The sequence below is a fragment of the Lycorma delicatula genome, chromosome 4, assembly GCF_047948215.1.
Source record: "Lycorma delicatula isolate Av1 chromosome 4, ASM4794821v1, whole genome shotgun sequence".
NCBI lineage: Eukaryota > Metazoa > Arthropoda > Insecta > Hemiptera > Fulgoridae > Lycorma > Lycorma delicatula.
The window spans coordinates 165,011,811-165,035,475 of record NC_134458.1 but is presented as its reverse complement, the minus strand read 5'-3'; the positions used below and the strand labels follow the sequence as shown (position 1 = coordinate 165,035,475).

Sequence of the window (23,665 nt, the reverse complement as noted above, 5' to 3'; positions counted from 1 at the left end):
TTTTTTTATAATTGCACTACAGAGGGGAAAAATATGTATTCACTACACCCTCAATACAATCTTTGAAACTTATTTTTTGAAGTCGGCACTGAATTCAAACAAATTTCGAAATCCGTATCGTACACTCGTAATTTGACAATCCAAATCAAAAAAAATAAGTCCACATAAAATCTGTTGCAGACTTCAAAAAATTAGTTTCAAAATTGTATTGAGAGTGTAGTGAAGAATATATATATATATATATATATATATATATATATATATATATATATATATATATAATTAATTATTCTTTTTGGAGTCGGTTCAATAAAAAAAAAAAAAAAAAATTATTTTGATTTTTATGTTTTGTAACTTCTTCGAAGCTGAAATACGGACAAGTCTACAAAACGGCTGCTCGTAAGAGAAACGAACGTTCTCACGAAACAAAACAGGATCGTTTTTTGCCCGTTATTTTTTTCCATTGGTTATCTCATTATACTATTAAAATGTTTACAGAATATATTAATTTATGAAATATATTTTGTTAAAATCTTTTATGTTTTTTGAGAAATAAAATATTTACACAGAATATTTTCTATTTATTCTTTATTAATCAAACCACAAACCTATGAACGTTTTTTAGAATCTATTTATATTTATTGGATAATGACACCATAATATACAATTATACATTATTTTGATGTCAGTTGTATACTTTTATCAATTATATATGTTTAACACATTACCTTTAATTCGTTTTCATGTCAAAGAGCACCCTCGAATAGATAAAATTTAATATTAACTCAATTTTCTAAAAATTGACGTGAGCTGCTTTTCCGGGAACCTACAGATATCATTTATATATTATTCTTAAAAATACTACTGTACATTATCTTATTTAATTATATATTTAAAAATGTCTTATTCCTTACGTAACGTTTTAATATCTACAGATAGCATGTAAAATAATTGTATGAGAGCGAGTAATTGGCTTACATCGCGGAAAGTGTTTTTAACCAGTAATTTTTTCTACTGGCCCAACATCATTCAGCTGTAGAACGTGACTACCGGGGAAATGTTTCTATTATTAAAAAAAAGAAAAAACAAAAAAAAACGCTTAATCAATTTCACGTGTTCAGTAAAAAGTTATGGAAGGACTTAAATGAAAACATACATACGGTACGAATTGAGAACTTCCTTTCCTCCTTTTTTGAAATCGGCTAAAAGTACGGTAGAAAAAAGTTTTCTGAATATATATTTTTTTTTTTTTTTTAAAGATGATCAATTCGTCACAAATAAGCTTGAAGCTTTTGCGTGGAAATGTGAAATACAGATTTTGTATTGTATGAAAGAATTCAATTCCGGATCGAGATTTGAACCCGGGACCTTCCAGGATAAAAGATTGAGGAGACTGGCCATGGAGATCGGCTTATTATTTTATTATTCTATCTACATACATGAAATGTTTACTAACACACACTATTAACATCTTGGCACGTGTTTTGTCGTGGTGAGGTCGTCTGTGACAGACAATGTCACGATCCAGACTCATAATAGACATATAATACATTGTATTATATCAAGTACTACACTGCACACTCCATCGATGTGTATATACGCTCAAACGAACGCAAACACATACACACACACACACACACACACACACACACACACAACGTATAGAGTTAGAAGTACAGTGTTATAATAGTGTATAAGCAATAGTTCAGCAATACAGAATACTAAACAATGATGAGTCACCGTTCTTACTTACACGTTCACACACTTGCGCAGATTAATTTGAAGCAGCCTTTTTATTAAATTTCATATCGAAAAAAATAACCTTTATGTATTATAATGATGAGGATCCACAAATATTGCAGAATAATCAGTTTTTTTTATAATATATATCACCGTTCGGATCTTGTGAACGACAATACAAACTGTCACCGAGTATACGTTAGCCTAGATGATTGTCGAACTATAAAACGGCAACAAATTCTTAAACGAAAAAATCATACCATCTGTATTTAGAATATTTTTTTACGGTTTTCCTCACGCTATATGACCGAAAGAGGTTGCTCCCCGCTACAAAAATTTAGTAAAAAGATATTTCTTTATAAAAATATGTTTTTACTTCCGATATAATTCAATTGCTCTGTTAGATATAGAAATCGTACATTCAGAAATTCTTTCTTTTTAAATCCTATTACTCATTAAATCTGTAACTGGACATCTTCGAAAGTATTTCTATAAAAAGGAAGCGTAAATAATTAAATTTTCTTTCTTTTTTATATAATAGAAAATTACGAGGACGATTATATCATTGTTAAAAAGAGCTTGAAAATTCTATGTTAGCAGTTAAAAAAAATTATTCGCTGGATGGTTTGTACCTCTAACTTTAAATATGTACATTGTATCGTACTTCTCAGGTAAATGTAACATTACTAATCGCTTGGATAGAATTCCCATTAATGATAAAGATAGTGTTTCTGTTACCCAAAAAGCGAAATTTATGGTTGTTATGTACATTAAATGACAAATTCTTTTGGGATGATCAAATTGACTTCGTTTGTAACAAAACAGGCATTATTTTATTGCTTTTAAACATCTTTGAACATTAAGTTTGAAATTGTTATTAAATATTTATTATACCTATGTATAATTCGTCTGAAATAATATAATTTTTGGATAAAAACCCCAAAACTTCGGGACCGTAAAATTTGGGACGTATTTTCATCGGATTTTATCTCATATAGAGTAGCCTACAACCTTTTCGATTACGTCATCTAATAATACGACCTTAAATCGCATAACTTTATCAACTTCCCGTAAAAAGGTTTTTATACTTGAGTCCATTTTGTAACTAAATTCTAAACTATAAAATTATATTTATTACATTTTTCAACAAAAAAGTAAACTTTTAGGTGTCAGATTATGCCGGTAAAGAGAATACATATTTGTTGAATTGAGCGTATATGTACAATTACCGATAGAATAAAGTTTACATTGAAATGGGTCTACTGATTGTAACTTGAACCGAGTCAAGGTTTTCATGGCATAAAAGATAAAATGTTTACATTACTCCTAGACAATCGATAATGTTTACAACAAATGTCAATCGTTTCATGCAAACATTTATCAATATTTTGAGCTTTACGTTAGATAACAACTACCGTATGACAATCAGAATACCGAACAAAGTAACTATTAATATAAAGAATCAGTTGAATTTTAGAACACTGTTCTAAAATTGTTTGTAATATATAAACAAAGCAAAAGTTGAGTTACTAACTGTAAATTAAAAAAAAAAAACAATATGATGTAAAAAATAATTACTTTAAAAAAAAGAAAAGAAATGTAGTGAAACAAAAAAGTAACTCGCTTACGTATGTAATGTATGTTAGGTTACAACCACGATGCCTTTAACCGATCTGAAGCAAGTCACTAGTCGTTTTCATGAATGACATACCCATTTCCAGCAATAATAAACAAATTTACTGAAGTAAGAATCGAAATTTGTTCCCTTTTTCAACGAGCAGAATGCATCTTATCGTAACGGTAATTAAATTCAGGTGATATTCGACCCTACAAACATCATTATCCGATTATCGTAATATTCCGAATAAAATTATTTTCAGAGAAAGAAACTAAATTGCAATTTACAACGATTACACGATTCACAACCATAAGAAAAACAATTTCATTAGAATGAGCGATAAACTAATAATATATCTTTAGAAAAACTTCCCTAAGATTAATTTTTTTTTTTTTTTGAACGTGAAGCCTTTCTTACTGAAAAACAGTACTTTATCTCCGAACACCTTTCTGCTAACTCAGTTTCATCAAATGAAATTTATTACATATATAAAAAAAAAATAATAATAAAACTTGAAGTACTCTTTTTGACTACTTTTTTATTTAACTCTACTTTTCATCAAACGATAAAAACTATTCTAAAAACATTTTCTGTTAAATTTCCTAATAAGCAATCTTTTCTGATTATCTTTATCAAACTTCGGTGTTTTTTTTTTCTTTTTCATTATCGGCTAATTTTCAAGTAGCTGTTACATCAATAAATATTTGTTTAAAGAAAGTGAAATGTTCCTTTTGATAAGGTGAATAAGAAGATGGGTACTGCAATTAAAAGTAACCATTAGTGCACGAATATATGCAAACTGCATTTAAAAAAAAGTCTAAGTTATACGGAATGAACAGAAAAGTATAATTGGCTATTAATTTTTGTATTCTATGTATCAAAGTGAACGAAAAATATTGTATGACAAAATTGCGATTTCATCTTTCTTCTGCACGATATTTTTTGCTTTTTAAGGAAAAATTTATAACCCAAGATCGGATAAAGGAATAACTGTAATATCTGGAACATGTGTTTACACCAACTTTCTCTATTAAATAAGAAATGAAAATGTAAACACGTTCATAAATTCAATACAGCTGCCGCTTCAATGTTTTAATCTTTTATAGCTCGATAATCGATACTTTTATCCAAATAAGATTTATTAGACAGAACTTAGAAAGCTTTCATTGTAAATATGACACCTTATTTTTTTAAATCGGTCTGCAAATAACAGATTTATTGCAAAAAAATTTCCAGCCAGATTCCATCTTACTAATTTAAATTATTTTACTTTAGTAGCTTTTTATTGGCCGTAAAAATGTTTTATTTTTTTGTGTAAACATTAGTACCAAATATTTCTTGTCATATAATTTTTTAAAAAAATACAGAATGGCAGGCAGAAACCAAACAAGGAGGAAGTAGCTACTTTTCATGCAATACGTTTTGTCTATTTTGACATACAGTTTGAAAACGAATAACCACATACAACTACTTCAGGGACTCCTATACATCTCAAAAATAGTTGACTACTCCTGAGGGCATCCAATTTCCTCTTTCTCCAGGATATCCACTCACTCCCTACTCCTACCGAACAGCGGTTACTTTTTCCACTCTTAGTCCTTCTCCATACTTTACTTTCCTTGCATCCGCTTGTAGGACTACTCTAAACCAGTAAGAGCAAAATTATCAGCTAATTGGAGGTTAATTGATAATTTCAAACAACAGATAATAAATCATTTTTTTTTTTACATTACTTTCCTAGGATATTTTATAGATTACATAATATCCAGTGAAATGTATGAGGTAATTACTTTCTTGGCATCAGAACGCTAGATCTGTGCTGTAAGAAGGAAAGTATAGTAATTAGTCAAAAAACTGGGTATGGAATTTTTGCATTTGTCGACTTTCATAACCTAGGAATCTCAAAAAACAAAAAAAGATTAGGGGGTAATATTCGTACATACATGAGTTAGCGTGTTTGAAACTTAATAACTTTTGGCTGAATGAACAGATTTTTAATGAAATTTTGTACAGAAACTACTGTATATGGGACAACTTGATAGTAAAATCTTGCAGTCAATATCTCCAAGGAGTGGGGTAGATAGTTTTTAAAGTCAATTTTCTCAAAATTTTGCCAACATAACCCCACTTTATATTAAGCTCCATGCTTATCTTACCATTTAAAAAAAAAATTGCCCCATAATTTCCCGTTCCTCAAAAATCGAAAACCTCTTTTTATTTATTGTATATTTTTTAACAGATTTTTTTGTCTTCCTAGGAATAGCACTAGTGCAAGTGACCAAAAAAAAAAATACTTTGAGTGCAATATTGGGAGTGGGAAAACCGATCAAAGACTAAAGATATCGATTTTTTGACCTTTTTAAAATTTTTGGTTTATTTAAAATTTTTAATAATAATATTACAATCAAATTTTTTTTTTTAATTCATCTTCAATTCCCAAAAACGAAATATTAAGTAATTTTTTATTGGTTGTACATTTTTCAAGGGATTTTTCTTATTTTTTTCCATTTAGCATAGTAAACGTAGAAAAATCAAAATATTTTCTTGGAAGGTGATTTTGGGGGTTGTGGAGTAGAAAAAAAATTAAGAAATATCGATTTTTCTAATTTTAGAATTTATTTTGGTTTATTTAAAGATATAATGATAAGTTCACATTAAAAATTCATCATAAATTACCCCCACCCCAAAAAAAGAAATCTTGGGGAATTTTTTTCACGCATCATTATTTTAACAATAAACAACCCATGCTAGGAAAATATTACAAATTTATCATAACCTTTTTTTATTTTAAAATTGTGAAATAACAATAATAAATATTTTAAAACTATCATCATAAACATACTAATAAAGTTCTCTCGAAAACCTCAAGAAATTCGATAGTCAGAGGGTATTTTACAGCCGGTGAAACATATAAACAGCTGTTTGTTGAATTGTATGAACAGATGTCTAACGATCGAGGCCAACAAATGAGTTGTAATGAGCCTTTCAACACAATAAAATTTTACCCGTGAGCTCGGTTTTTTATTCTGTTTTGCTTACTTTTCTTAATGTAAAGAAACATAATAAAGCGGTAGAGAATTTTTACATTAGACTAAAATATCACTTAATTATACATTAGTACATAAAGAAGTAGTGGGAATCAATCAAAAATTGATTTTAATGAAATAATTTTCTTATTTTTCTTACTGTGGGGGGAAATAAAAAAAAAAAAAAAAAAAACACTGAAAATCCATGCACATATACATTTAAATTAATTCCGATAGCTAAACACTACTATCCATTTAAAATAATATTTTATTGAAGCCTGGTTTTCTTTTAAATACAACTCTTTCAGAAAACGTTTTGATGTCCATGTTATTAAATATTTGTACATAGCATCACGTGCACTTTTTTGTTTACATTTTACTTAATAAGAAGTATTTTGATAATTTTAATTAATAAAAAACATAACATGATATTTCTTGGTATTAAAAACAAAAAAAAAAAATCTGATGTGTACACCACACGACTTCCTTGTATGCCTATTAAATTACATATAAACTTTTTTTTCTGTACTTCATTTAAACTTATTTCATTTGAAAGTGAGATACGATCCTTCAATTCTTTATTAAAGTGGATAGTTATATAATTGCATTGTGGTGGATTGCATCTCATTTTTTTGTGGCGTCTGCATCAGCATTTTATATTAGTTTATATATTAATTTTGTTTCATGTTGTTTAAGTAGTTATGTGGTGTAAGTGAAAATATGTCGGATCCGTAACCATTGGTTTGAATCCGACTTCATATATATATATATATATATATATATATATATATATATATATATATATATATATATATATATATATATATATATATATATATATATATATATATATATATATTTTAACTTTTTTTTAAATTTAAATATATTGATTTATTAATAAATTATTAACCTCTGTAAAAATTTCTGAATTAAAATGAAAAGTACATAAAATTTTATTTTGCTAACTTCTGATTTTTTTTTACTGTTGTTATTGAATAATTGTTTATTTTAAAACATTTTTTAAAAATATTTTTTATTTTAAAATATTTAAATTAAAAAAAAAAGTTAAAATATATATGTATATGAAGTCAGATTCGAACCGATGTGCCTTCCCCTTGTAAGATCCAAATATTTCATTAATTAAACTTTTATTTGGCTAAAACTCTGGAACCAATGAGGAAAATAAGTACCACTTATGACATATCGTTGAAAAGCTCTCAATGAGGGCTTATTACTGCAGTTAAGAAAAAGTCTAAAATCCAAATGTATTTTATTAAAAAATAAAATTTTTATGAAATTTTATTATTTATGAAATATTTAGATCTTACAAGGGAAAGGTACGTCGGTTCGAACCTGACTTCATATATATATTTAAAAAAATTTTTGTTTCATTTAAACGTATTGATTTATTAATAAATTATTAACCTCCGATTGTAAAAATATTTTTAAATAAATAATACAATAATAACAATAAAAAAAAATGAAAAGAAATCGGAAGTTATTTGTGAAATAAATTTCACAAATTATTTTTAAAAAATGTGTAGTTTAACAGGCGTACAAGGAAGTCATGTGGTGTATAGATCAGATTTTTTTTTATCTGACTTGGGATTGTCTCTTATTCTCGTAAACATAATCATTAAATAAATGTATATAATATATATATATATATTTTTTTTTTATCCGAATAAGCTACAAGAATAACGTATTTGAGCTGAATGTTTATATCTAATTCCATATCGGAAGCACCGATAGTCATGAAATAGATTGAATTGCGCAAGTAACAATAATGGATAAAAAACAAAGACGGATGGTGTAAACCTTTTTTCCTAACGGCAAACTTTTAAAATAAAGCAAATTTTGTAGAATATTAAATCAGTATATACGCAGACGCGCGTTTGTATGTAAGTACTCGCATGCGGTTGTTTTTAATTTATTTATACTTCTTGAGTTTCGCTATGCACAAAAAAAAAGATAAAAGGATTCACAAAATACACATTTAGCTGGAATAATCATGAAAATAAAAATTAAATTAAAAATATTAAAAATTATTTAATAAATAAATACGAAAATGTAATTTAAATTCAGTCGCTGAACATTTCTAACAGTTCTAAAAAACAAAATACAAATTGACCATAAAGTAGAAATACTGTTTGAAGGTCAATTAAAAAAAGGAATTTCACGAATCAGATTCTTTGTCTATATCTTATGAGCGAGTGTAGATACCACGGTAATTTCAAAAGGATACTTAAGAAATATTATTTAATATTCAATTCGTGACGGAATCGTAATATTCTTGCCACAGATCCAAAAGGTTCAATTTCAGAATTTTTCATTCGCTATGAAAGCGATCTCTTATTTTCCTTCCAGCAATAATAATAACCAATACAGTAATAGATGAATAAGTATCCACAAACTGCTTGTTCAATTAAGGGCCGCCGCATCCTTTTTTCATGTAGAGTATATTTGAACCATACTACACTCATGGATGGTCGGACCAAGATGTGTCATTAGTTAGAACTAGACAAAAGGCAAAAAAAAAAAAAACGGGGAAAGTTTAGTTTAGAATTAACCGTTTGTGCTACTCCGACAACATAATTTGTCATTACTTCATTTAATAAATGAACTTCCCTAATGTTGGGGAAGTCTACAGCCATTTCCCGTCAATAGAATCCTACTCTCTGAAGTCATCACGTTTTCTTATTAAAAAAGCTGACAACAAAGTTTTCAAACTTTTAATAATATTAAAAGTTTAGATAAACCAAACAATTTTGAAAAATTATAAAGTCAATATTTTTAAACTTTGATCGACTCCCCTATTACTATAGTAGGATAGTAATATAAATGATTTGTGCATAAGTGATACTGACCCCAAAGTATTTTTTTTGAAGTCATTTGCACTACTGCTATGCCTAGGAAGACATTAAAAAAATTCGGTTAAAAAAATATGCAATAAATAAAAAGATTTTTTTGATTTCTGGGAAAGAGGTTTTTGTTGCAAATTTAAAAAAAAAATTGTTAGATAAGCACGCACCCAAGTACTGAGCATAATATAAAGTGGGGTTTTTTTTTGTAAAATTTTGAGAAAATTGGCCCCAAAAAACTATCTACGCATCTCTGGAGATATTGACTTCAAAATTTAACCAAGCATAGCTTTAGAGCTATAATGGCAGAAAAGTAAAAATTTGATAAAATCTGAGATTTAAATCCGACTTGTGACTTCTTTATTTACGACTAAACATAACTTATGTCTCGGAAAAAAGTTCTCAGCGTCGGTTGTAATCATGCTAGTCGATCGTGGTAATCAAATTAAGTTTTCTAATTTGTCTTCTTCATTAAAAATAAAAAATAAATCAAATAATTTAATTAAGATGAACTGCGAATTAGCGGATTTTATCCTAATCAGGGTTCTCACAAATTTTAACATCCTATACCGATTTTATTTGAGATAAAAAAAAAGAAATAGTAATAATTTGAAAAGTAAATTTTTAAAAGATCTAATGAATCATTTTTTTCTACAATAATGTTTACCTAGAAATAGTTAAGAATTTATAACGTAAGCCGAGTATGTCGATGCGGTTTTCTACTTTCCATCGGAGCTCTATGATTCGAATCGGAATACAAGAACTGCCGGTTATTAAATCTATTTTTACACACGCACAAACAAGCATAATAATAGTAGTTACATAAATAACACTTAGCGAAATAAATTCACCTTATTTATAGCAAAGCGGAACATATCAACTACTTTTATGGTGTAATAATACTAGTATTAATCCTAATCGTGTAAAAAATGTATCCTCATACACCGTTACGTTTTCCAGTCTGCAACAATAAAACTGTGAAATTACACTATTTAATAATATTGTAATAAAACTGTATTATTACTACATATTAAATTAATATTAATCTGTTGTTACCCTCATTTACTATGTTTTTTTTACACATGAAATGCTTTACTAATAAAATTTAAATAAGTCAATCATTAAATAATATTATCACAACGATACTAATACGATCTACGCTTTGCAATAAATTTTATTATTACAAAATAAATATTCATTTAAAGAAGAAAAATAATACAGCTCCGAAAAAGTATCAATTTTTACAGAATACTCCATTTCCAAACAAATTTCGGAAGATTTGGTCCAGTATTTCAAGGATTGTAAGCTTAAAAAAAAGAGTTCAGTTTGCCGGAAAAAGATACGTTAAAAGTTGACTTATATAACTGATAACTCGTAACTTCGGCTAATAAAATTATAATTTGCATATCTGTTTGCGTACGCGATGCACTCCTTAAAAAACGGGACGTATTTTATTTGAAAACAATTAATACAAATGTTTTTATTAATTTCTATTTATTTCGATTAGAATAAAAATTAAAAATGTTTCTAAATATGTTTACATAAATGCAACAAATTATGTCTACCAATATCACTATGTATCAGTAAAAACGTTCAAATATGCAAAAAACGGAAACGTACTAGTAGTCACTTAAATATAGCGATATAAAATGTTTTACGTAAATCTGAAACAAAAAAAAAAAAAAAACAGAACTACGGTAGCTATATCATATGATCATTAAAAGTAATTAAACGCTAATAAATCTGAAGAATTACTCACCAGATTGGTCTAGCGGTAAACTCGTTGTCGTAAATCAGCTGATTTTGAAGTCGAAGTTCTCAGGTTCAAAACGTAATTAAGGCAGTTACTTTGTTACGGATTTGAATACAAGATGGTGCATACCGGTGTTCTTTGGTGGTTGGGATTCAATTAACAACACACCTCAGGAATGGTGGACCTGAGTTTGTTCAAGACCGTACATTTCGATCGGCATTTCCTATTTTGTCCCACTAAAAAAAATATTTTCTTCTCATGATTAGATTACGTGTCTCTGAAAGTCAAGTAATTTTCTTTGTAGGTATTCGGTAAACTTTAGTTTTTCTTATGAATCATGTATGCCTATTCATATACGATTCTAAAACTTTCATTCAGAGTGTGAAATTCCTTCGCTGTTTGTGCAGTCGTTAAGAAATAAAACTTCCAATAATCTGTTGACTTAAATAATTACATTTTTTTAAAACAAAAAGTAATCATTTTATGTAAGTTTAACTTCTAATAAATTGATAAAAGTAACGAAATAAAACAAGTGGATGTAAAAATGATTTAAACAAATCTCGACTACTAACACGTCATTACAGATAATCGTTAAATTAAATTATGAGATATTTCACCAAAGCTTAATAAATTATTTTTATTATCAAATTATAGAAAGAAGAAAACTTACATATATGATTTCAGATAGCTGGATTATGTAACCCGGAAAAGGTATTAGGGGCTTCCAAAGTACTAAATTATACCATGTATTTTAAAACCATATATATATATATATACAGGCAGTTCATGGTATATGGGAACCCTAAAATAACCATTCAACCATTACATATAGAAAAATGAAATTGGGATTTAGCAGATGCAAGTATCTCAAAAGTTTTACTTTTCGGTATGATTTAACTACTTAGGGAACTACATGTCACGTTTGAAACTAGTTGAGAAAAACAATAAACAACCGCCATTTCTGTGAGGCTTGTATTAGCTCAATAGTTTTAAATCAAATTAAAAAAAAATTCTTGTCAGAATGATACATCACAACCCTATCCTTTACATTTAAAATTTTTGAGTTGCTTCCCGTGATAACCTGCATAACTTCCCCCCCACCCACGTGATAACCTGTTGGGAGTATCGTGAGATCATATCGAGACATAGATCTTTTAGAGGTTAATACATACGTTAATTTATTTTTTATTTTTTTAAGTTCAATTGTCAAAAAGATAATTTTAGTGTTGCCAAACTTTATTAAAGTTTCGTGTACATAAATAGTCTTTATAAAGGTATTTTCTTTAATGGGATTCAGACGAAGAGTCTGATCTCTTTTTCAATAAAATTCAACACTTTTTACGAGTTGTAAAGTAAGAATGACTGGCAGGCCAGTTGATCAGCTGGTTTAGCTTAGATAATTTACAAGAATTTATTCCTTAAAGGTAATCCGATCCATAAAAAATTGTATTAGTATGTTAAATGTTTACTGAAGGCTCAAATGTAGCGATGTTGATGATTATCTTTTTTTGTTTTGTATAGGAAATTTTAAGATATAGATTATTCTCGTCTTTTGTGTCTCTTGGAAATTACTTGTTTTCATACGGGTGTAACTTTCCAGAAATTTATGATAATTAAACTAACTTATGCATGGATTTAAATAAATAATCTAGTTTATTAACTATTCAAACAATTTTTTATCAAAAGAATTTTAATTTAAACATTTTTATTTTAAAAACTATGTGAATTAAATATTTTTTCTTGTATCTTAAATTATATCTATAATCGGTTTCGTAGATTAGAAAACATAAGTAAATTTTATGATAAGAAGTTATACAGGAGTTTCCTTTGAAACACTTTATAAATTCCAGATAGCAATAGCAAATCAAAGGTAAAGACTAATGAACTAGAAATGACTAGTAATGAACTAGAAATCATAATAATGTTCAGTACTACGAATAAAACCACAACGTAAAAAGAAAAACCTCTTTCGGCACGCCGGAAGGTGGAGGTAGATTTCATCGGTGCTAATTGCAGATAAAAAAGATTTCCACCTTAAAGTTAAGAAAAACTTCAAATTTACTCAATATGACAATGGTTGCATGTGAAAAAAACATTTTGGTCATCCCTTGCCGTAAGGGTTGGTCATATCAAAAATTGTTTCAGACAAAAGTTTTAGGTAATGATCACTAAAGTGGTAACGACCGCTTTAAACCGATTCGATACTGTGCCTATTAAGGGAGGTATGATTTTTTTGTCTTTGAAATCCCATTTTTTCCACCCCCTGGGCCAATGGTTGGTGATATCAAAAAGCTTTTCTTAGATAAGCTTTATGCCCTTATTTAAAGAATAGTAGGAACTTAAACGAATTCGATATTTTACTTAATAAGAAAGTTATAGCGATATTTTGTTTTTTCGAAAAAGCACCCCCATGGTCCGATTTTGGCCGTTAACACACTCGACCGAGATTTTAGGACGAGTTATTTTTAAGGAACAATTTGAAAATGAAAGGGGAAAATTAAGGAAGTTATCGTGTCCACAAAAAAGTGAAATATATATATACTTTTGAGCTTAAGGTGGTTTTGGGGTCTGGGGGTTTGCGAAACGCGAAGATATGGTGAAATTTTCCGGAAGTCGAATCCTTTCTTTCTTATGAAATCTTCCTAAAAATGTAACATAGGAACAAAAATGATCATAAACGTAAACATAAATAATTTGATGGTGAACAACTTAAAAGGAAAGGCCTCGTCTTGAGTATCACTATTAGGCTCCTAGGTCCAGTATATGTACCCGTTTTAATCACCTTACATCTTCCCTACTGTCTAAGAGGTTAACAGTTAGATAGTTTACGTGATCATAAGTTTTATTACCGAGTGTTTCAAAACGAATATCGGGGTTTTAAAGTTATGTAATATTTATTAAATTTTACTTACATTGATAAATTAAACATGAAGGGAAAGACAACTCAAAGAGTTTTCTAAATGTTTAATGTGAGTACCATTCATCACGCGGCACACATCTAACGATAGGAGACTTCATCCCATACTTTAATAGGCAAGATTGGACTAGTAGGTGTGACAGCTGCTTCAATCCTATCTCAAGTCGGGTAGGTCACCTGGTAACAATGGAACATACACTTGATCCTTTATAAACCGCCATAGAATATAATCACACCGGGTCAGATCGGGTGAACGTAGAGCCACGGCAAACAAGCCCTGTCATCTGGTCCCCGGTGACCGATCCAGCGGTCGGAGAGAATTTCATTCAACCGATCACGTACAGCATTATGTCAGTGAGAACACCTTTTTGCCGAATAAAGTTCTATGATTCGTATTGCAGTTGAGAAAAGATTTCCTAGGACTATACGCAAAAAACATTCTATACGTTCAACATTGTCTTCGGACACACTCGGTCGTCCTATATTCTTCCCTTACAAATATACACTGTGGTTTCAAATTGTTTACATCATCTACGAATGTTATGGTTAGTCGGTGGATCACAAAGGAACGTCAAACGGAACGCACGTTGAACGGTAATTGCAAACTGCAAAACAAAAAACGCTTTCTGTTGGGGGGGGGGGTCTCCATCTTTGCTACAAGCGCTTTCAAGCGGAAGCTACAAGAAACAGTTTATGAGCTTGCGCAAAGCTAAAATTGTTTGAGTTGCTTTTTAATTTCATGTGTAAGAAATATTACATGGCTTTAAAACCCTGATATTCATTTTGAAACCGTCTGTATTTATTACTTCCTCCCCTTTATTGTATGAGACCAAACACTATCAGAAAGTATCTTACTAAGAGTATTAAATTATATGAAAAAATTTACCCTTTGAGTAATTTTAAGATGTGGGACCCATGGCGTCCGTATCTCCTTGCCCCTTTGACTGATTGTGACCAAAATTAAGTGGCATGAAAGCTCCATAAATGGAAATCATCGTGTGATCCAAATCGATCTATCCAATTTCGAGATATCGAGCAAAAACTTAGCCAACATACAGACTACGTAGGCACATATATACCGGAATTTTTCATTGGTAAAATTGATTATTTTTTTTTTTTTTTTTTTGAAGGGGTTAATGAAATGTCAGGATCTGTAAAAAACCCGAGATGTAAAATTTGACATGATTAACACACTTTCCTTTATATAGCTCGGCGTAATACAGCCGAGAACAAGTACTAACAAATATTAGAATCCTTTCTTTGTAAGTAGGAATTATAATACAATCGGTCCCTATCGTGAATGAAAGTAGTAATCGAGCTTGGGATGCCTATATGTAAAATACTGTAATGAAATTGTACAATATACATAATTTTGAAATTATTTCTTTCAATTGTCCCCCCTCCCTTAATGAATTTCAAACAGTTCTATTTATCGTCTAACTTTTTTTTTAAAGATAATAGATTCAATTTTGTACAGTTTTATTTTTTTCCAGTCGTCGTATACCTGGTTCCTCTGCGTGGTGGATATGTATCGTTTGATATCTATTTTAAGCAAATTTGTGCAGAAGTTGAGCATTTATAGACAGACAAACATATTACACGAAACACATGTTCTGTTCCTGCCATAGCCGTATAAAAAGGCTATGTAGCGTATTTGCTTATTTTTATCGATCAAATTTTCAATCCCCAACGGTAATAAATTGTATCGTATTATAATTCTATGGAAAGAAAATTATATTTAAAAATTATTTAAAGGGATAGTTTTGTACAAAACAAAGGGTTCTAACCGGTTAGTTTATGACTATAGAGACTGTAGTTTGGCGTCGGTAAGGGCTTAATCTTTTTTGTTATTCCTGCAGGGATGAACCTTTGCCAAATTTGAGAAATTGCTCTTGCGATATCGAATCCGTGTTCTTTTGAATAAAATATGACAAGACGTATAAAAAATTCATTTTCAAGACATACAAAGACAAATGTGTATGTTGTGTTTGTGTGTGTGTGTGCGCGCCTGTATACATATATATATACATACATATATATATATATATACGCTCACACACACACACACATACACACACACACACACACACACACACACACACACACACACACACACACACACACACACACACACACACACACACACACACACACACACACACACAAGCAACTTATTTGAATATGCAGAAAAATTAGATTTGAAAAGAATGATAGAAGAAAGGAAAAAATGTAATAGTGACTGTGTATGTGTATGTGTGCGTGCATACGAAGTATGAGGGAAAAGGAAATACAATTTTTTATGTTCTAATGATCGTAAAGGCTCAACTCATATATTTAACTTACCTTTAATATTAACAGTAGTTACATCTCCATCCAAACATAAAATTATCAGAATTGTTTAATTAATTATAAAATCTACTATAATAACGTAACGGTTCCTTTTCCAATTACGTCACTTCTTTTTTACTTGTAAAGAAAACCTCTCTCCCTATAAAAATATTTCGTATGAGAATTCTGTCAAATTTTCTTTTCTTTAATTCTTCCCTCTTGTTAATATTTTCCTAAAATTCAGAAGTTAAAAAACAGCAATTAAAAAACATCCGGAAGAAATAGTTTAAAAATTATATACAGTGACCGCTGATTATACAGATTTACCTTCGTCAGGCTAAATGTGAATAATCAGGAATTCGGATGATTGGAAAATGTTTATCGTACGTACTGGACATATCATTTTAATTTTAATCAGTATCACACTTAATAAAAAGACGAAAATATACAAAAATAAAAGTATTTTAGTAAAATTAAAAACAAAACTTAGAACTTACGTACGATGCGATAAAAAATGATACAGTAATAGGTTATAAAAAGGATTTACAAAAATTATCTGAAAGAAATTAAAATTTACTACCCTACTGTATTATAAAATATGTCATTCAAAAAACTTAAAAAGGAATTAAAGAGAAATTGAGTTAAGTTATTATGTGGATGTAAGCAGTCCGGATAGTTGAACATCCGGAAAATCGGAGATAATTGAAACAAATATTCACCTATGATCCTAATTTACATAAATAAACTATATATATAACGATGTAATTAATTCCATTATAAATTATTTATGTAACTAAATCCTTATTAATACGTAATTGTAAGAGAAACAAAGTTAGTTCTTGATAACCACCTCTAAATAGTCTATACAAAGTTATCTAATAACATAACAAAACTTTCATATATTCCAAACACGTGCATTAATACACTTTTCATTAACAATAAAGCTACTGTTCGAACTAGGTAATAATGATTCCCGGTACAGTATACAAACTCACGCACAGAAAAACACACACAGAGAGAGAAAGTTTCTGTTATCCGGCTACTTCTTAATGTAACTTATAGTTAATAAATAGGTGGAATTCTTCAGAAAATCCAAAAGATTGTTTTATTATATATCCATAAAGGACGCCGATATCCGAATACAGTAGAATCTGTTTAAAATATTTACATGTACAAAGCGTTCGATAAGTCCTTTGCACAGCGTTTAAATATTAACAAATAAATTCCATACTAGTTATATTTCACAAAATTTTCTTTGTTTTTATTTGTTTATAATATGGCGAAAAGTTTCTTGCTACCTTATTATTTCGAAAGGAAGCTTTGATTCGTTGGAATGGTAATATTAATTAATATTCTAATCGAATATATTATTCGGATCGACTGAGATTTGTGTAGACTTCTCTATACGACAAAAGTAGGTAAATGAACTTAATTTTATTTAAATCTTTTTGTTACCCCTATCTTCCTCGAATGAACTTATCGTTCGTTTTTATAACTCAGTCGAATTTTTGATCGACTCACAAAAACGGAAGTGATTGATTATGCTCGGTTTCAACGAGACTGTACGTATCGCTAAGTCTATCGGGACAAACACCATTGTTGTTCGATGCCTTTAAAACCTCAATCATCTTGAAGAACTTTCTGCGAGGACGGATCGGTAAAACAAAGGATACTGCGATCGACCGAACGGACTCGTGTAAATGAGATCTCAGACAATTACGTAGATACTATCATTCATGTAATCGACCGTTTTAAAATAAACCGAATCGTATCCGGGACTGTAAATCTGTACGAAAAGATTTCTTCTGTATGCTTTATAAGTTGTTCTATCGGTCTGAAACATACTCTAACTATTAATAATCTGTAAATATCAAACGTTCTATCGATTCGAATGCATAAAGACTTTCCAATCGCACTTTACATTTAAACAAAACTACTTAATCATATTTAAATTTCGAATCTATCTGGACTTAAATGCTATTTAACATTATTTCAGGATTTATAACTGCCACAGAAATCTGAATATTCATTTATGAAGAAATAGAAATCCAAACAAATATTTAAATATGACCCATATTTATATATATTATTTGTTCATAAGAAAACCTACCATATACCGTTAAATAACACTGTATAAAGCGTGTGTCATAAGCTGTTTTATTGTATGTACAATGTAATTAATGCAGGCTCAGTATCGGTTATCTTACAAATAAGTGAAGATCATTTTAATAATATAATAAAATCTGATGTTTTATTTTATATACGACCTGACATTGGGCAACTAAAAAGTGATAAACCGATAATGCGATATCCATTGTCTTTTTTAACGTGTCCGAATAAACGAAGTGATATTCAACCCTACGAAGAGTTTAATCTGTTCACTACCCGGATCAACAAATATAATGAAGATCAATTATTTTTCCTCATCTAATAATACTGTCCTCAAACGAAGGTTGGATATCATCCTCAAACTTACAATCAACTTACGATTGTAAGTTTGTGTTACGTTGTTCGCGCGCGTGATTGACCGAATAATTTAAATAGGTATCATAGGCTGATGATTTTATACAGCCTGAATTATTATGTAAAACTGAACTTAAAATACACTGATTATTATCAGCGCTCTTACATCACGAAGGCTTTCAATAATAAAATACGTTTAAAAAATCTTACTATACAACTCTAATATTATTATGATTTGAAAACATTTGCGATTCGCGGATGGCAAAAAGTTCGGTCAAAATAACACGAAATGTATAATTTATAAATACTAACTAGATAATAACGGACAGACATAAAAGTTGAACTTTTAAAATTGCAGTAATTATAATTAAAAGCTAAATAAATGAATAAGTTATAATAGTAATATTGGCAGTGAAATTTTTTGGATTCTTCCCAAATTCAAACGCTGTGAATAAATATCAGGTTCCGTCCGCCAAATAACCTAAGAACAATAAAGTCTAGCCGTTCACTCGGTCAGTCTGTCTATTAGACGACGCACTAAACGTCTAACTTTTTCTTTTCAAACATTTTTTTAAAACATCCAATTTTTTATCTTATGCTTCGTCCTCTCTCTTTTTATCACGATGTCCTTTTTCAGTTTTTTCGTTTATTCCTCCTCTACAACATTCTCGCTCGCTATACCAACTCTATATTAGAGCAGATATAAAGTCAGACTACGCGTATAAACCTTTTTACCGCCAATTTTTCCCCTAGTTTTCTCTAAACTAGTAGAAAAGATATGGTGGGAATACTATAAAAAGGGTTTGTCCTAAAACATATTTATAGTATTCACGTCTAGATCGTATTCGTAGTGACTCTGCGTCAAATCCAGAGGACGACACGTAAAAGATAAGTTGAAACTGACAATATTTATTATTCGGAAAAATGAAGAGGTTAAGAGCTGTAAACGCATCACGGCTTCCCCCTTGAAGAATTGTTTAGTTGTAGCTGTTTACTACAGTAAAGGGGATAACCGGCGAACGGAAAACCGGTTCGAATTCCCTTCGCGATCGCGTAGTGGCCTCAGACGAGCCACGAACCTACGCGTTTAATCGACAAAGTCTTGTTAAGAAGTATCCCGACCGCTATTATTAGTTTGAGTTTATGTGACAGGCTCCTCGACCTCATATCAGCTTCTGTAAGATAACCGGAGAAGAAAAATAATCTTCGGGCGAACCGTAAACAGAACAGCCCCCACCGAACAGTACGAATTCCAAGAAGGCCATAAATCTCTAAATTCTAGTATGAATCGACATGTAAATGCGGGCGACTATTACTTTCCCGGCTTCTGTAGCACAATACGGATGGAAACGTCTGCTATCGTTTAAAAATTGTCTCCCAGATGGATGTCTTTACTTCTCGACATTTTGAAGTCCTGCGAGTCAAAAATGACTAAATTGAATGTTAGTTACAAAATATTATACGTTTGTATGCCGGAATCTATTTTGCTTTTTACCGAAGGAATGCGATCATAATATTTGATGCCGTATCTTTTACGTTAAGAAGATAAATTAATTTAAAAAAATATTAATAGATATAAGGTAAAGGACTAGTAAGATACTGAGGCGATGCCTTATTTCTAACGGGATTTTATTTGATAAAATTTTATTTGTAGGTGTTGTTCAGTTTATAAAAAGAATTTCTAAAAATTGAAGTTACAATTAAGTTCTGACTGTTTCAAATAATCGTCTTGATATTTTCTGTATTTGAGGCGTTATCAGAGGGAAAGTAATAATAACCTTTAATACGTACTTAGAGAAAATATTTCATTTCCCACCCGTTTCTTTAATAACTTTTATTCAAACAGCTCCTAATATTATCATTTGGTGTATTTTAAAATAAATTTTAGAATATATTATAGCAAAATACCGCAGCATAGGATTTATTATTTTAGAATTTTTAAGCGATTTAAAAAAAACGAAGTTCTCGATAGCAACAGTTTCCCTTTGTTATATTTTTAACCTTTTGTTTAAAAAAAATCAACCGATTCCAATATAATTCTTTTTGTATTTTCTAAAAAATAAAAATTCGTTGGCTCCGTTTCAGGTACTTTCAGAAAACACCCGTCTATCTACAAAATATTCTTTAAAACAAAACATTATACGCTAATTTAGACAATTTGGAAATATATTTTACTTGTTTGTGTTCATTCTTTAGATTACTAAGCAAAGCGTGTAACAGCGTGATGACACACAGCCGAAGAAATTCTAATATTCAAATTTAATTTTCCGTTAAACTAAAAAAAAAACAGGAAATAATAATACATATTTTCACAATTCAAATAACCGTAACTCTAATCTCGGTGACAGTTATTTAACGTGCTTTCGCTTTTTTTATATCAAAACTACAGTACCTTTTCGCGAACAATCTTTTTTATGGAGGGGGATATTTTTGTAAGCTTTAAATTTTAAATACTCTTAAAAACAAAACCCAAACCAACATCAAAATTGTACTATTTAATTACTCTTCAAATTTAGAATTTTTGAAATCTGCGTCAAATTAACAGGTTACGAGTTTGGTTTTAGTTCGACGAGAAATTAAAAAAAAGGTGGTTTTAAAAAAACCGAGTAGTATTTTGGCTGGTTTATCATGTCTATACAAAAAGTAATTTTGTTTTTTTACTAATAAGAAAAAAGTAAATGATTAAAAATATAATAAACATTAAAAAGTAATTTTCAGTTTTATCGACCGAAGATTCACTTTTAATCTTTACACAAATGATGGAAAATCTCAGAAAAATTTTTATCACCTTTTTATTTAAATTTCTATTCGTACCGGAATATCGAATCAAATATCACTAAAGGAAACCTGCTTGAAAACAGTTTATTAATAAAAAATTTAATCTGAGTGAAATAGCTCTAAATATATCGTATACATACACAATATAGCAATAAAATCCCGATCCCCCCACAAAAAAAAAAAAACACTCCAGCATATTTTATAATAATTATAATTCTTTTCCTTATTTAATTATTACTTTTTTTCATTTAATCCCTTATTTGTTTTTAAAAGATAATTTTACAACGCATTTAAACTCGTTTTTATTAATTTAAAAATGAAAATTAGATATATTAATAGAAAATAAACTATAAAAAACATTTTAATTAAATTATGAAGAATTTTTTATGTATACTTATGTACTACTTTTTTCCCCAGCTTAGAATATATAGGCCAAGTGACATTACATTTTTTTTTCAGAATAAAATTTTTACGAGAATTCATATGAACCCTAACTATACCACCAGAGCAGCAGTATTATATAGAGTATGGCATCCACATTTTATGGCTAGTACCTTTACAACCCCTTTAAGTCCTACATGAGGAAATATTTTTTCCCTTTTTTTTTTTACAGAAGAAATAACGTTTTTACTAAATGATACTCAGAAAAAAGTCATATATGATCACATTAAATGCATAAATAAAACTTCTATACAACTTAAATATTTTTAATTTAAAAATGTTATATAATGAAATGTAATATATAATGCTTTCTAATCGTTTTATTACAGCATGGTAGGAGGAGGTGGCGGTTGTCTGGTGGAAGGAGCAGCTTATCTGGCAGCATTCTTCGTTGCAGTTGCCATCGTAGAAGCCGGTCAGTATTAAATATATATACTTAATGTAAAACTTTTAAATATTGTACGGTAAAAATTAGATGTCGATTAAACTGAAAGTCGGGTATCCTATATCGTTCTCTTTCGTGTGAAAAGTCAACAGATCGAGTCAAGTCTGAAGTATGAAATATTAATCGCTCGGTTATCTATTCAGGTTTCCGTTTATATTATCATTTAAATACATCGTGACAATAGTTGTATGGTTTTTTAACAAAAGTAAATGTGAGTAGCAATACACAAACAAAAGACACGCACCCATCTCGGGTATCGACTAAGTAAACGTATAAACCTCTTGTACATTTCAGCACCTGAGAGTTACATGGATCGCTGAGCTGTCCTTAAACTTTCTTCGAAATTTTTTGTTTTAAAATTAAAGATGTGCGGTAAATAAGTTATACTATTAAAATATTTTTAACCAAATTATCCATTCAACGTTTCAAAGGAAAAAAAAATTCCGTTTATGACGGTTGTTCGCCTAGCTAAACAATAAAATAAATAAATCTTTTTAACATAGTAATAAAATAAATCTATATCATCCGCTTATTTCCACAGCGGAAAGGCAGCCTAACAGCCGATTATCCGGAGGGATCCTAAAGTTTCTTAAAACTTGGAAAGACTCCTAGTGAGGTCCGCAGTTATCGACCTATCAGCCTTTTGCCGGTTCTCGGCAAGTTGATTGAAAGGCTGGTTGTGGAATGGCTCCGGAAAAATATCGACGTAAACGGTTTTCTAAATCGAGGTCAATATGGAAGGGGTTGGCACGAGGATTGCATCTTAAAATGCTCTTGTCGAGGTGGAAAGCGCCGGCTGTATATATGCTATAGCAATTTTTATTGACATAGAGGCAGCATTTCCTTCCTTGAGACCCCTTTAAATATCTTACTAAATCACCGAATCCCTTATCTGCTGCTACAAACAAGTTACATCATTTCGAAGAATCTTTTCATAATTTATTGTTCATAAAATTTTAAAATAGTTCTATAATAAAATTCTAGAGCCCGAATAAATGTTTCTGAAGCCAGAATTAGCCCGGTATCTGGGCGTTCCCCTTATTTATTCGTATTTGCCTGTTATGGTGGAGTGAAGCCACTGCATTATTGTTTATTTAAATATTGTAAAAAGTTTTCATTTTAAATGAATCCTAGACAATAAAGAATCACATAGATTCAACTTTATTTTAACCGGACAGTTTTAGATCTGTCATCCTAAACTTCGATGGTGTTTAGTATGTTTAGTCTTGCTGATTCCCCGACTCACTCCTCTTTATCACTCTGTATCTATCTTTTCATATTTTCATTATAGAAAT

General features: G+C 29.7%; 1 protein-coding gene across 1 annotated transcript in view; it reads left to right on the top strand.

Moving 5' to 3' along the window:
• LOC142324054 (uncharacterized) overlaps positions 1-23,665 on the top strand; it is a 143,265-nt gene that overhangs the window by 71,198 nt on the left and 48,402 nt on the right. Inside the window, exon 2 of the mRNA XM_075364661.1 lies at positions 22,255-22,340. Within this exon, the coding sequence (XP_075220776.1) occupies positions 22,256-22,340 (85 nt within the window). The 5' untranslated portion in view covers position 22,255. The remainder of the gene's footprint in view (positions 1-22,254; positions 22,341-23,665) is intronic.